The following is a 15,209-nucleotide window of genomic DNA, read 5'->3' on the forward strand; positions in this document are numbered from 1 at the left end:
AGAAATACCAGGGAGCCATATCCATTGGCGAAAATATCGGGGAAATTTCCCTCCATTGGTGCCAGATTTTGTTGTTTCAAGTCGATTTAGCCGAAAAATGACGTCGTTTGATGTCGTTGTCGCCGGGTTTGAAGTCGTCGCCAGGAAAAATATTACAATACCCACCGACGCGGAGAGCAGTTCGAAGTCGAAGAGGATTCGGGGGACCAAAGAGGGGGACCATTTTTATCAAAGAGGAAAGATGTGAAATTACGAAAATACCCCATCTCCGCAGAGAAGTCATCGTTCCGTGTAAAGGCTCCTCAGCAGAATGCATGACTATACTCGGAAGTCATTTTTCATGTCTAAAATTTAAAAACCCCTCAAAAAATATTATAGTCGGTAATTTCCCACGAAGAAAAGCTGTTAGAAATAAACATATGTAAATTTTATTATTTTTATTTTAAATTTTGTAGACAAAATTGCAAGAATGGTCCCTATGTTATGTCAAAACTAGCAAATTTGGTCTAAAATGGATTTGGCTCGCAATGATGGTCTAATAGTTTAATTTTGTTGCGAGTTTAGTCCAATGTCCTATGAACTTTTTTATAATGACAAATTTGCCCCTTGTTATTTTATTTTCCATTTTTCTTTTATTACAACATTTAAAAAATAAATAAAAGTAAAACCAAAATAAAATATCTCTCTCTCTCTCTCTCTCTCTCTCACTAACTCACTCACTCACTCACTCTCTCTCTCTCTCTCTCTCTCTCTCTTGATTCGTCTTCTTTCTTCCTTTCGTCCCTGTTTCACAAACAAAGAATGGAGCACCAATGGTTTTGATACCGGTGGTGTTGCTGTGGTGACCATCGTGAACATTCACCACCTCTTCGCCTGTCACAGCACCACCACTGCGTTTACGAATTTCTCCATCCACCCCCCTTTGAATTTGCAGCGATAACGAGAGAAGAAGACTCGTCGTTTGCTAGCCTTATTCTGCCTGTCCCAGTTGCTCAATGCTACCTCTCACCGTACATGACCTCACCACCCTCATTACCTCTCTCCAATCATACTATACCGCTAAGGAGGAAACCCAGCTCCTCCCGTCGCTCTACCACCCAAACAGCTTGCTGCCACCGCTACTGTTGTGAGTTCTGGCTACCAAATGTTGCCACTCCCTTCGACCACCAGCTTCCTTTCTCTTCATTCTCGCGGACAGGAAAGAAAAACAGGAGGCAACAAGTGTAGTGATTTATTTCAGATCCAAAATCAATGGTGGGTTTTCGTTTCTCTTCGAATCGATGATGGGTTTTCATTTCAGGTAAGGTTTTGTGTATGGATTTTGTTTTAGATTTACCCTTCTTCATCTTTGTTTCAAATTTGGAACCAAGAACATACCTACCTTCAAATTTTGGAGTTGGGTTTTATTTCAGATCCAAAATCAAGAACGAATAACACCCATTGTGGATTTGGATTTGGGATGTTGGATGGTGGTGGGTCATGACACGCGGAGACAGATGAGCTACCACAGTCGACTGTGGTGGCTCTCTTCGCTAGAGAAATGAGAAACGAGGGAGATAGACAAGTTGAAGATGAAAGGGAGGTCGAGGGGAAAGAGAGAGAGAGAGAGATTTTTCTTTTTCTTTTTTTGATTTCTTTAATAAAAAAATTTAAAAAGGGAAAATACCAAGGGCAAATTCGTCATTATAAAAAATTTGAACTAAACTCGCAACAAAACGGAACTATTGGACCATCCTTGCGAGCCAAACCTATTTTAGACAAAAGTTGCTAGTTTTGACATACCACAGGGACCATTGTTGCAATTTTGTCAATTTTGTAATGCTTTTAGTATTATTTTTATGATAGACCCTGAGGCTTTGGTGGTGTGATGAACACGATCATACGTTTGTGAAATTCGTTAATACCGGGTAGCCTTATGCTGTCTTTTGGGTATACCATATACATACCTTTGTGAAACGGTCCAAGACTAACTCAACGAATTGTACTCCTGCCCCCTTCCTCTCCAAGCTTCTCCATCCGCTCTCTAATGGCGGCTGCTGTCACTACATACTCAGGCCTATTTCACGGTCGAAGAGCTCCGTCTTTTAAATCGCCTTCCTCAAATATACTGCCTCCTTCAAAGACCATAGGCGGCTTGTCCACTCTATTCTCTCACGACCTCTCTCCAGAACAGAAAAAATGCGAGATCAAAAAGCTCTCTGTTCAAGCAAGCAGTGGTACCATTTCCACCGCCGTTGAGTCAGCTCCATCTATGGCGCGACCTAAGTGAGTTCTTTCGATTATTTGACTTTCATTTCAAGCGTTGGTTTTCAACTTCTAGGGGTTTTATTACCTACTGGTATTCTTAGGGTTTTGGTGTTGTTAATACATACGAACACTTATTTCGCCATCAATTTCTCAATCCTATACGCTAGTAGCTTCATTACAAAAGTTACAATGTATCTCGTTTAGTAGCTCAAAATGAATATGTATGTGTGTGTGTATTTATCCAGGGTGAGGCGCCACACAATTTCGGTATTCGTCGGTGATGAAAGTGGAATGATAAATCGAATTGCAGGAGTCTTTGCAAGAAGGGGATATAACATTGAGTCCCTTGCTGTTGGTTTAAACAAAGACAAAGCTCTTTTCACTATAGTTGTATCTGGAACAGAAAAAGTGTTGCAGCAAGTTATGAAACAGCTTCTAAAGCTCGTTAATGTTTTAAAGGTTGTCCATTTACCCTATCCCACTGAACTTGAATGATTGATAACTCCATAACCATTTCAACTATAGCATTACTGTTTGATTATCTCTTACAGGTTGAAGATATCTCAAAGGAACCACAAGTAGAACGTGAGTTGATGCTCATTAAGATCAATGCAGATCCAAGCTACCGATTGGAGGTAATCATGTGTGTTATTCTTAACATTCTGCATTATATTTTGATAAAATGTAGCTCTTATCCATGTTTTTTATGATCTTAATTTTCAGGTTAAGTGGTTGGTGGACATCTTTAGAGCTAGGATTGTTGATATTTCACAGGACTCATTAACCATTGAAGTAACTGGTGACCCTGGAAAAATGGTTGCAGTGCAAAGAAATTTAAGCAAGTTTGGAATCCGAGAAGTTGCAAGGACTGGAAAGGTAATAAATTATAACTTAAAGTACATTGCTCTAATCATTCACATCTTTATTTTATTTTATTTTTATTTTTATAAAGTACATTGCTATATCTTATATTTGTAGATTGCCTTGAGAAGAGAAAAAATGGGTGAATCTGCTCCTTTCTGGAGATTTTCAGCAGCTTCATATCCAGACCTTGAAACTCCTCTTCAGACCAAAACAAAAACAGAATATCTGGATACTGATACATCAGTTGGGGTAAATTAGTAAATCTCTCTCTCTCTCTCTCTCTCTTTTTTTTTTTATACCCAAATATTATATTAATTTCAATTAATTTTCTATGAAGGGAGATGTTTATCCAGTTGAGTCTAATGATGACTATGCATTCAATCAAGTTCTTGATGCACATTGGGGTGTTCTTAACGAAGAAGATGTAAGAAATTATTCTCATTTCTTAATTTAAAAAAAAAACATATATTTTATAAATTTTTTAATGCTTGTAGACAACCGGGCTTCGCTCACACACTTTATCAATGATTGTAAACGACTCTCCTGGAGTCCTCAATATAGTAACAGGAGTTTTTGCTCGTAGAGGCTACAACATTCAGGTATATATTTTTATGTTTTTTTATTTATTCTCTTCAATTTTCCTTTTTATGAAATTTTTTTAATATTTTTCATATCAGAGCTTAGCAGTTGGTCATGCAGAAGTAGAGGGACGTTCCAGGATTACAACTGTTGTCCCTGGGACAGATGAGTCGATTAGCAAATTGGTGCAACAATTATATAAATTGATAGAGGTTCATGATGTGAGTATATGTTATATTTATATATAACAATTATAAAATGATCTGTTTAGTTAAAAATAAATTTTAAGTAAAACACATGGTTTATTAATTTATTCAGGTTATTGATTTGACATCGATGCCATTTGCTGAACGAGAATTGATGCTGATTAAGGTTGCTGTGAATTCGACAGCTAGACGCAATGTTCTTGATATTGCTAGCATATTTAGGGCTAAACCTGTTGATGTGTCGGATCATACAATTACACTTGAGGTTAATTATGTTGTTTTTCTTTTGAGTTACTTATTTGTTGACTATTAGCAATAAATGATTATTATTATTTTTTTTTGTTGTGATTTTCAGGTTACTGGGGATATAAATAAGATGGTTGCATTGCAGAGATTGTTGGAGCCGTGTGGAATTTGTGAGGTGGCAAGAACCGGGCGGGTCGCACTGACCCGTGAATCGGGTGTTGATTCGTCTTACCTTCGTGGGTATTCGTATCCTGTTTGATTTTTGATGTTTGTCAAGTGTTTTATTTTTTTGGGTATAAATTGACAAAATAAAATTGTCACGTTTTGACTTCTTGTTATTGTTATTGTTAAGTCTTTAATCGTTTTTTGGACTCAATTGGCCATGAAACGTTTTTGGTTTTGTGTGAAAATTGATCGATTTTGAAAAAAAATAAAATACGAAGGGTTTATTTATCCGGTTACGTCGTTGGTCCAAATTGACAAATCTCAAAACAAACACGAGCACTAGAGCTATGGGCTCAAGACTAAAATTGCAAAATAAATTATATAAACAAGTTTAATCTAGTACACATTATGACATGCCAAAAATCCAAACAAGAAAATTAAGATGAAATATTCTTACATGCTAATCAAAGTGGAACCAATTGATTCTTTTTGCCTTTGAGGTTTTGGAAAATTGTCTCTAAACTAGAGCTATGGGTCATATCAAAGTACAAAAGCAATGAGTCATTCAAAACAAATCTTCCATTTTATTTTGTAACCTCGATTTAATGAGGCCTACTGTAGATAATGAACTCTCCAATGTAGCAGCAGAAAAATAAAATTTCTAGTAATCGACACATATCACCTCTTTGAAATGGCACATTAGCACTTTTAGGATTTAAAGTTGTTGATAGTGTCATCGAGACATCATTAAACTGATGATCTATTTTCCATTAACCTGTAGTTAATGATGTTCAAGTAGACTAATCGTCCCATCTTCCATACTTTTCTTTTTCCAATATCACTTTAGTGGATGCAACTTGCGTCAGTATTATTTTAAGATTCTCTTTGTAAAGGTTGATAAAGTAAAGGGGTGCTGCTACATGCGTCAGTTAAATCAGTTTTTCAGATATTATATCATTTTAAAAATTGAATATTGGGTGAAGTTTAATCCTTGAAAATATATTTGAGATATTTTAGGCCGTGATTTATGTTGCCCACATAGAACATGTGGTTTTTTTTTCTGACTTGATACCTTCAAACCCTACTTTTAAGTTATGTTCAAAGCATCATCAATCAATTCTCTTGGAAGTCAAAAATCCGTTGACAAAATTAGAACGAAAAGGAAAACCAAAAAGAAAATTGAGAAAAGGTAATCAACATGATAATCGAAAATTAGATAAAAGAAACAGAATCAAAACATAAAATGTGGAAGAGAGGAGGCAGCTTACACGGTGGCGGTGGTGGAGACAAATTGCTGCGGAAGGGCAACAACATGGTGGCGGTGGCAATCGACAAAGACAAAAACAGCCAACACGCTCTCAAATGGACCATCGAACACCTGCTTACCCGCGGCCAAACCGTCGTCCTCATTCACGTCATTCGGAAACCAGGCAATTCTAATTCTTCTCTTCCTAATTTTCTCTCTAACTTCAATAACTCGATCAATGAATCATAAACCTGCAATTGGGAATGCAGGTGGAGGAGTCGATGCATCTGCTGCCATTAAGCAACAATATGAGAAGCAAACCAAAGACCTGTTCCTCACCTTCCATTGCTTCTGTACCCGTAAACAAGTACGCAATTTACCACATTTTTTTTTAAAATTTTATTTAGTGTTTTTGAATTCAAATCCGTTTTGCTACAGATACAGTGCTTCGATGTCATACTCGAAGATACAAACATCGCAAAAGTGCTCGCGGAATACGCTAATTACGCCGCGATAGAGGTTTTGGTCCTTGGAGCATCTTCGCGACATGGTTTCATTAGGTCAAAATGATCAATTTCCTTCTGGTATGGTATTGTTTCTATTGATCCAAATCGGATTTTTGACTAATCATGAAATAAACATTCATGGCGATAGATTCCGGAGTTCTGATGTTCCGAGCCACGTCATGAAATCGGCACCGGATTTTTGCACCGTTTACGTCATCTCAAAAGGAAAAATATCCACCGCGAAGAAATCTTCAAAATCAGCTCCGTTTCCATCTCCGATACGCGAGAAAATCGAAGAGCTATCTATCAACTTAGAAGCAAGCGTACGCCGGAAGGATAGTATTAGCTTACGAAGTCTGTAATTATTGATCTCCTGTTAAACTATGCTCCGAATCCCTAAAAATTTATTGTATATTTTTTTACATGACACCAAGAATATTTGTAAACAGGGCCGGAAAACACTTCCGAGAAGCCACGTCCACCTCCACTTCCAATTCCGGTGCCGCAAGACCCTGACCCCCAACCAATCGAGTAAGTTCAAAAAGCTCCTCCGATGCCTGTTTGAATTGCAAGAGCTTAATTAAAACTAGAACCTACATCACAATTCACATGTACAGGTCACCGTTTAATAAAGGGAGAGGATTGAATGCGAAATTGTTGTGTGGGGATCTTTCGGATACCGATATATCATTTGTGAGCACCGGGAGGCCGAGTGCTGCAATGTACTACGATACTGATTTGAGCCCAACTCCCCGAAAATCAACAGCTTCAGATCGTGCCTTTGGATCACCGTATTATGGAAACAAGGGACCTGATATAGGTTACATGATTTCTTCTTCCTCGAGAAACAGTAAAGGATCAACTTCGTCACGAACAGTACTAATACTATTTCTTCTTTCTCCCCTGTCAATTTCCGGCGACATTTTCCGTTGCTATAAAAATATGTTTTCTGAACAGGATGACGTGGATAGCGAAATGAGAAGACTAAAGATGGAACTCGAGAAAACAATGGAGATGTACAGCACAGCCTGCAAAGACGCACTGACAGCAAAACAAAAGGCTGGAGAACTTGAACAGTGGCGCGTGGAAGAAGCAAACAGACTAGAAGAGGCGACAACTGCAGAGCAAGAAGCACGAGAAGTGGCGGAGAAAGAAAAAGAAAGATACAAAGCTTTAATGGCGAAAGCTAGAGCTTCTAGAAGAATCGCAGAAATAGAATCCCAGAAACGAGCGCTCGAACACCCAGAAGAAAAGCATCAGGAGTCGCATAAATACAGAAGATACACCATTGATGAGATCGAAAAAGCTACAGATTTCTTCGAGAAGGCAAGGAAGATCGGTGAAGGAGGGTATGGTCCGGTTTTCAAAGGCCGGCTTGACCAGATCCAAGTCGCAATTAAGGTTTTACGACCCGATGCTGCTCAAGGAAGATCACAATTTCAACAAGAGGTAATTAGTATTAATAAATTAAAAAAATCCTACTTAATTACTTATTGTAAAAAAGTAAAAAATTTCATATTTTTGTGATGATAGGTGGAAGTGTTAAGTTGTATGAGACATCCAAACATGGTTCTCCTCCTCGGAGCTTGCCCGGAATACGGTTGTTTAGTGTACGAATACATGGCTAACGGAAGCTTAGAAGACCGATTACTAAGAAGAGGAAACACCCCGCCGTTATCATGGCAACTCCGGTTCAAAATCGCGGTGGAGATAGCCACCGGAATCTTGTTCCTCCACCAAACGAAGCCGGAACCGATCGTTCACCGTGACCTGAAACCTGGAAACATTCTTCTTGACAAAAACTTCGTGAGTAAGATAAGTGACGTGGGACTAGCCAGGCTACTCCCAGCATCATCATTAACCGAAGATGTCACTCAGTATAGAATGACATCAGCGGCCGGGACGATGTGTTATATCGACCCGGAATATCAGCAGACCGGGCTACTTGGTGTTAAATCGGATGTTTATTCGTTAGGGATAATGTTGTTGCAGTTAGTTACGGCTAAACCGGCTATGGGTTTGACTCATCATGTTAGAAGGGCGATTAATAAAGGAACATTTGCCGAGATGTTGGATCCGACTGTGACTGATTGGCCAATTGATGAAGCGTTAGGATTTGCGAAATTGTCAATACAATGTGCGGAGTTGAGACGAAAAGATAGACCGGATCTCGGGAAGGAGGTGTTGCCGGAGCTTAACCGACTGAGAGATCTTGGTGTTGAAAATACGACTTCCGAAACGTCTCTCGACCCGGTTAGTTAAAACTTTTACTTTTATTGTTTTATGATGTAAGAATACGAGCAAAAAAGTATTATAATGGGGTTAACATGCATTTGATTAGACTAGGATGGGTGACAATAAAAGAAAAAAATACACATCTAAAATGTTTGAATAAGGTGGGGTTTGATCAACCTTTTATTGATATCTCACATGTACAAAATCAAAAGACATAAAAACCCTCTAATAATTTTAAAAATAACTTTAAAAGGTTTTTACCGTCCTCTCCAATATATTCATGGCACATGCAACAAACGCACCCTAAGAAAATGTGGACTCAGTCTAACTTAAACCTAACAAATAGGATTGGTCTATGCAGGATGCATAAGTGCTTCAAGCATGACCGCACCATAGGCAGTTAACCTCATGTAACGAAACTAGATAAGTAGCTCAGTTCTTCTTGACAATTTTTTAGTTCGAATTCATTAGACCCAAGGCAAATTGAATGTTCTTCGAAGCTCTTTTATTTAATAAATGAACGAACATAAACATGATTTTTTGTTTGTGTAGTTAAATGAACGAACAAGAACAGTGGTTTTCCATCGTTCATTTATGTTTTGTTTATGTGTTTATATTTGGTTATATTACATTGTATATATATTTAATATTATACATCTAAGTGAGATTGAACGACCTAAAGAAAGTGTAGATTTTAAGAGTGATTTAAGTTTTACAACTTCTAAATTCTCTACAAATATTAAACATGGCATCATTAAATATGATCAATATATTATAATTGTTAACGATAAAGTTACAATTTATGTTCATTTATGTTTATTGGTTTTCATAAATGTGTGGTAATGTTGATATAGGCTCGATGAACAAACACGAATCATATAATTTGTTAAATGGATGAACACGAATCATATAATTTGTTAAATGGATGAACACAAACATTAATCATATAATTTGTTAAATGGATGAACACAAACAAAAAAATTTGTTCGTTTATCCGTGATGTTCATTCAATCAATTGGTTAACTTAAACGAACGAACATGAATAAGTTTTTGTTCGATTCATTTACAATCTTAATTAAACCGAGAGACATGCCATGACATCTTTGGTCAAACCAACATATTTTTTGGGTAAATTTGTATGACTAAGGCCCTATATGACACAAATGAGCAAGTTTATTATAATTTAACCATTTTGTAAGACAATAAAAATAGCTTATAAACCAACTTGAGATATTAACCATTTTGTAAGAAAATAAAAATAGCTTATAAACCAACTTGAGATAGCTTAATGATAAACTACCTTTATAGCTAGAACATTAAACAGAGCCAAAGTGTTGCATATAATATATTGTCAATAATGGCGAATCCAATTTATTTTCTTTTTACAAGATCTATTGGAAAGCCAAAGATATGACTGCGAAACAGTATTATCAAATATAGCATCCTTAATTTCAAAGACGGTCGAATTTTGACAAAACCAAAACACCAAATTTATTATGAGAATGAAGGCATCACAACCTTTCTTTTTAGTCGAATTAAGTCAGTGTTTTATCCTCCCAACAAATCAAGCCTTTGTCATTGAGTAGTGGTATTGCCTACATAAGGGTCGTATCTCAATACGACATAACAGTACAACAAAATGTTGAACTCGTAATCTAGTGTTGGTGCTAAAACACTTGCCATAAGGACACAACACCCAAAAATGGCATAATATCTTACAACCAACATCGGTGTGTTCCTCCCATTTCTAAGTTGATCACATCAAAAAACCAAATAGAAGCACATAGTACCAAAAGCCTTTTAGACTAAAAGCCAAGATTTGTCTTCCACATCAACAATATAAATACCACCCTCATGAGTCATGTCGGGTTTTAGTAATACATACCTCCATTCTTTACTATTCACATACATCCACTCTTCACTATTTACCATCTCTTACACTCTCTTGAGTTATCCTATCCTAACTTTGGCATCGAAGGATAATCCCCTATCATCCCATATTATGTCATCCAATATTATGACTGTGGCCTAGCTTTTCCTTTGGGATCACAAGTTTTGGAGATCCCAACTTTTACCCAAACAAGCCCCGATTAAGAATGAGTTTGGTTTCAAACGAGTAATACAAAACAATAATATCCTACCAAATACCAATCCAATGCCATAAAGAGATCATCAATTAACCAAGACGCAAAAAGATGATCCAAGGACTCAAAATTTTCTTTACATAGCAAACATAAAATCAAATCAGCATCACCTCTCGCATCTAAGTTAATCTTAGTTGACAACCTTTTATGACCAGTTGACCTTGTATCTAACATTTATCCTTACAATCATTCATAAAAAAGATGAATGGCAGATATGAACTACATTACCAAATGATCAATCACATTTGGATAGGTTTTTTGCACAAAGAGTAAACCAAACTGTAATGCATGTCCATGACAATGGCACTACCTCAAGTTGCAGGGTATTTTGGGAAACAGTGTGCACCAATTATTGAGGAACCAACAACACCTGAGCTAGAGGTTGTTGAATTATCAATAAAAGACATTGATGATCAATAGTACGAGGATTCACAAGTGGTTAGAGGAACCATTAAGCTATATGTCTACTTTCATCATAGATACCATGTAGAAGTAGTAGAATTAGAACAGCAACACGAGGGAGCTTTCCTCTCAATGGCACTTACTACCAAGTTAACAGAGTACATGTTCATATGATTACATGAAATTTCATATCAATCTTTATCTAGCAAAGGATTTGAGATAATATGATCTATTGGATTCATACAGAGAGCGTGCATATCGAAATATAAAACAAAATGATTACAAAACCGATATGAAGCAACAAATCAAAAATTTATATACGATTATCATCAAACTATGGATGATAACAGAAGATGTAGACTTTTCAAGGGAGGGAGGATCAGAATCAAAGCAAAGTAATAAGAATGAAGATAAGCAGAGCAGCGATAAAAGAGTACTTGACAGCAGCAATCAGTATCGCAAACGATATGACGAACAGCTGCCATAAAACTTGTACACTCGCCCACGCCAAAACTCCGGTTAACCCTACTGCCACCACATTATCCGGATCCGGATCAAACAGCAACTCGGTCCACTTCAAATTGAATCGCGGCTTTTCATCTCCTCCTTTTTTCTTCATATCTTCTTCTTCTTCTTCATTTCCACCATTCGGTTTTTCGCTCAATTCTTCTTTATCTACTGAAAAAGACGTCTTGAATCCTCTAGGGTTCTTTCTCCTCGATTTCAAACATGGTAAATCGTCAGTACAGATATATGGAAACCGTGTTTGTTGTTTTGGAATCAGATTCGATATAGAAATTGACGGAATTAGATGGGTGTGTGAGAAGGTCATGAACCCTAACATTTTGCCTTCTGGTTTTTGCCAATTCCAAAGGGAACCTTCAACTTGGAAGTTGGAACCCCTTGATTCCAGTTACGTTTCTTAGGCTTAATTCCAAAGTATACCCTTGTGGTTTACATTCGTACTCTATAGACCCCTTACTTTAATTATCTTTATATGTCGGAGCCACCAAATTATTTCAAAGCTAAAACTGAATAGGTGGAAATCAAAAAATGTCTTGATGAAGTGAAATCCGTTTTTGGGAGCATTTCATTCTATTTATTTCTTTACTTTTAAAGCATTATAAAAAATTGTTGGCATCTTAGGAAATATGAGTAGAAATTTCTAGGGAGGAAGATGGATAAAAAGGAAGATCAATTGGATGATAGGACAAAATGCTTGTGCCAAAAAACATGAGAGGTTTTGGAATTGATAGCCTTCGGATCTTAAATCTCGTTTTACTAACAAAATAGTCGTGATAAGCTTTTATCGTCTCAATTCGGTCCCTTAACAAATTTAATGGTCATGACAATTGCTTAATGGCGAGAAAGTCCAACCCTAGATTGTGGTATTCTACTACAAACATAACAAGAGACATGATAGAATATGGTGTTCAACTTCTAAAGTTCTTTAAGACGATGCGGTATGGGCCGGTTAAACGGCGTTTTTGCTGATCTAGAGGTCAAGCACATCGTTATAACGGGGCCAACACTGCCCCGAATTGCTCGTTAAGGGTATCTGGTTGTAACGAGAACGAAGAATGTGATTGACTCCTCCATTTATGAACATTAATGTTACTGTTTGGAATATAAAAAAAATTATTTTTTTTATATATAAATACCTATTATCTACCATAACTTAATTCACAAATTTCTCCTCTTTCTCTATAGAAGTTCAAAACTATTAAAAAAAAATTATGGATCCTCCCGACTCGTCCGACGATGACAGTGGTGATATATTCTTCAATATGATGTATCAGTATTTGGGATGCTACAGCCAGACTTAACCCCACTACTAATAAGACGTGCGATGTTAAATAGATATCGCAAGGCTGGAGCCGAACGTCTATATCAGATTACTTTGCAAAAAATTGTGTGTACGGGTCAGATGAGTTCGAAAAAAAATTTCGTTTGAGTAGGAATGTGTTTCTACGTATCGTCAATGCCTTGGAAAGCATATATATATATATATATATATATATATATACACACACACACACACATAACTTTAATACTTATCTATCACAAAATAGATAATTTTTTTACATAATATACATGTTAGTTATGGATTTTTTCAATTGAGATATGATGCTAGAGGTAGGCAAGAGCTTACAACATTGCAGAAATGTTTTGCGGTGATTCGTTCGATGGCTATGAGGGGAGTCACCTGATACCATGGACGATTATATGAGAATGTCCGAAAGAACTAGAAGGGAGAGTTTGTATAGATTGTCAATAGGTGTTGTTGAAACATTTGAAGATGTATATTTGTGGAAACCTCTGTTGCATGATTTGCAAGAATTGTATGTGGCACATGAAGAACAAAATGGGTTTCCAAAAATGATTGGAAGCAATGATTGCACACACTAGAGATGGAGAAACTGTCCAATAGCATAGAAAGGGCAGTATGCAAGTGGTTATCACGGATCGCCTTCGTTAGTATGAGAGGTTGTTGCTTCCCAAGATTTATGGATTTGGCATGCATTTTTTGGGGTTGTAGGTTCCATGTCACACCCCCGGCCATCGGCGGAAACAATGATGTGCGCGACGTAAACCAGTAATCACAGTTATTGAACATACATTGAACAGTACAAATATAATCTTCTATTATTACCGAAATAGAAATTTGATTAACAATTTTATTGCTAAATCGAGACACACGTCTAACGATTCAGCATTTACAAAGGTATAATAAAAATAACGGAAAATCTTCTGAGCGAACACTTCTGACCTGCTAAATAACCTGAGAATACATGCATTAAGATACATCAACAAAATTGTTGGTGAGTTCTACAGACTTTAACACAAAGTATTTTTATAACCAAAAGTGTTATATAATATTTATCTGATTGACCAATGTCACACCCCCAAACCGGAACGGCGGAAACGTTCGGGGGCGGAGGATGTCATGTTTAGCATCACAATACATGCATCATAGTAATCTAGTAATAAACAACCATTTCATTAGAAAGAAATTGTTTACAAAGTATGTGGTTCACATATCATAGACTACAAAGTAAATAACAAAAAGACATGAAGCTATACTACTCCATCTTCTGAATCCTAGTGCGCGTACGTTTCTACTAGTTTCCTGAGAATACAAGTTATTTTGAAAGAGAGTATCATCATAAAAATGCTGGTGAGTTCATAAGATTTTAGTGATGTAGGTAAGTTGTAAGAAAGTTGTAGTAAGTTGTAAGTTCTGTTTAGAAAAGTTCGCCTATTCCTCCAGAAAATCCTATATTTCCCGCTTTGATGAAAGATAAGTTAAAATGACTCTACAATCCTTTCTATGAGTACTAAATGGATACATGTTATATAAACCCAGAGTAAACAAACAATCGATTGTGTGTATCTGCCCTAAGCCCACAACCAAACAAGGAAAAGGGAATGAGGCAGAAGACACACATCCCATTATTTGTTAGATCATCATTGTATATAACCCTGGTGTATTCACTTGGTACTCACGAAATTAACTATACTAGTTACTTTATATTTTATGAAAACATTCTTTAAGAAAACCCTTATTTCTTTTAGTAAAAATGGTAACCACAGTGGTTTCTTCTATAATCACTTAGTTTATACTAGCTATATATAATCTAATATCTAACAGATAGTTAATTGTGTGAATCTTCCCTAAGCCCACAACCAAACAAGGAACAGGAAATGAGGCAGAAAGCACACATCCAACTACCTATCGGGTATTAATTATATAAAAAAAAAAACTTGATGTATAAAATACGATATTATAGAACTAACCACTTAAGGTACTTTAGGTTATATTGGTTTAATAAAATGAATTAAACCCTTTACTGATGAGTTTCTAGATTAATTTACTCAATGTTCTACTGTTTGGACGACTACTAGAAGTAATGAAACTTTGTACTTTAACGCCTTAGTCGATACTGATGTGAGTTTTGTATAATTGTACGTTTTACTTATTACTGTCAGATACTTTACAAGTGTACTCTATATAAATAATTTTGATTCAATACATTTTATCACCTCGTGTCTGCTAACCCAGGTACGTGTAATCATACTGGTGTTAACACAAACCCGGAAAGATATATTATTATGTTTTATCACTTCGTGCCTGCTAACCCAGGTACGTGTAATCGTATTGGTGTTAACGCAAACCCGAAAAGATATATTATTATGTTTTATCACCTCGTGCCTGCTAACCCTAGTACGTGTAACCGTATTGGTGTTAACGCAAACCCGAAAATATATATTATTATGTTTTATCACCTCGTACCCGCTAACCCAGGTACGTGTAATCGTACTGGTGTTAACGCAAACCCGGAAAGATATATTATTATGTTTTATCACC

At 36.5% G+C, this 15,209-nt stretch overlaps 3 protein-coding genes across 3 annotated transcripts; 2 read left to right on the forward strand and 1 right to left on the reverse strand.

Annotated features, from left to right (window-relative positions):
* The first annotated feature begins 1,877 nt into the window (after window positions 1-1,877).
* On the forward strand, window positions 1,878-4,518 carry LOC111911117 (acetolactate synthase small subunit 2, chloroplastic). Its single transcript, XM_023906900.3, has 10 exons — window positions 1,878-2,265; window positions 2,493-2,706; window positions 2,799-2,882; window positions 2,971-3,123; window positions 3,226-3,360; window positions 3,449-3,535; window positions 3,606-3,710; window positions 3,789-3,911; window positions 4,009-4,161; window positions 4,252-4,518. The coding sequence occupies exons 1-10, from the start codon at window positions 2,027-2,029 to the stop codon at window positions 4,399-4,401; spliced, it is 1,443 nt and encodes a 480-aa protein (XP_023762668.1). The 5' UTR covers window positions 1,878-2,026; the 3' UTR covers window positions 4,402-4,518.
* Window positions 4,519-5,409: 891 nt separating this feature from the next.
* LOC111911116 (U-box domain-containing protein 35) lies at window positions 5,410-8,894 on the forward strand. The gene is given in 8 exon segments (XM_042897842.2): window positions 5,410-5,754; window positions 5,756-5,920; window positions 5,992-6,113; window positions 6,208-6,413; window positions 6,509-6,590; window positions 6,677-7,508; window positions 7,593-8,312; window positions 8,656-8,894. Coding segments are annotated over 8 exon segments (2,340 nt in total). The 5' UTR covers window positions 5,410-5,550; the 3' UTR covers window positions 8,665-8,894.
* A 2,120-nt stretch (window positions 8,895-11,014) lies between these two features.
* Window positions 11,015-11,748, reverse strand: LOC111911115 (uncharacterized). The gene has a single exon (XM_023906898.3). It carries the CDS (start codon window positions 11,682-11,684, stop codon window positions 11,226-11,228), a length of 459 nt encoding a protein of 152 aa, XP_023762666.1. The 5' UTR covers window positions 11,685-11,748; the 3' UTR covers window positions 11,015-11,225.
* Window positions 11,749-15,209: the final 3,461 nt, after the last annotated feature.

This window comes from Lactuca sativa, chromosome 8 (assembly GCF_002870075.4).
Source record: "Lactuca sativa cultivar Salinas chromosome 8, Lsat_Salinas_v11, whole genome shotgun sequence".
NCBI classification, from domain to species: Eukaryota; Viridiplantae; Streptophyta; class Magnoliopsida; order Asterales; family Asteraceae; genus Lactuca; species Lactuca sativa.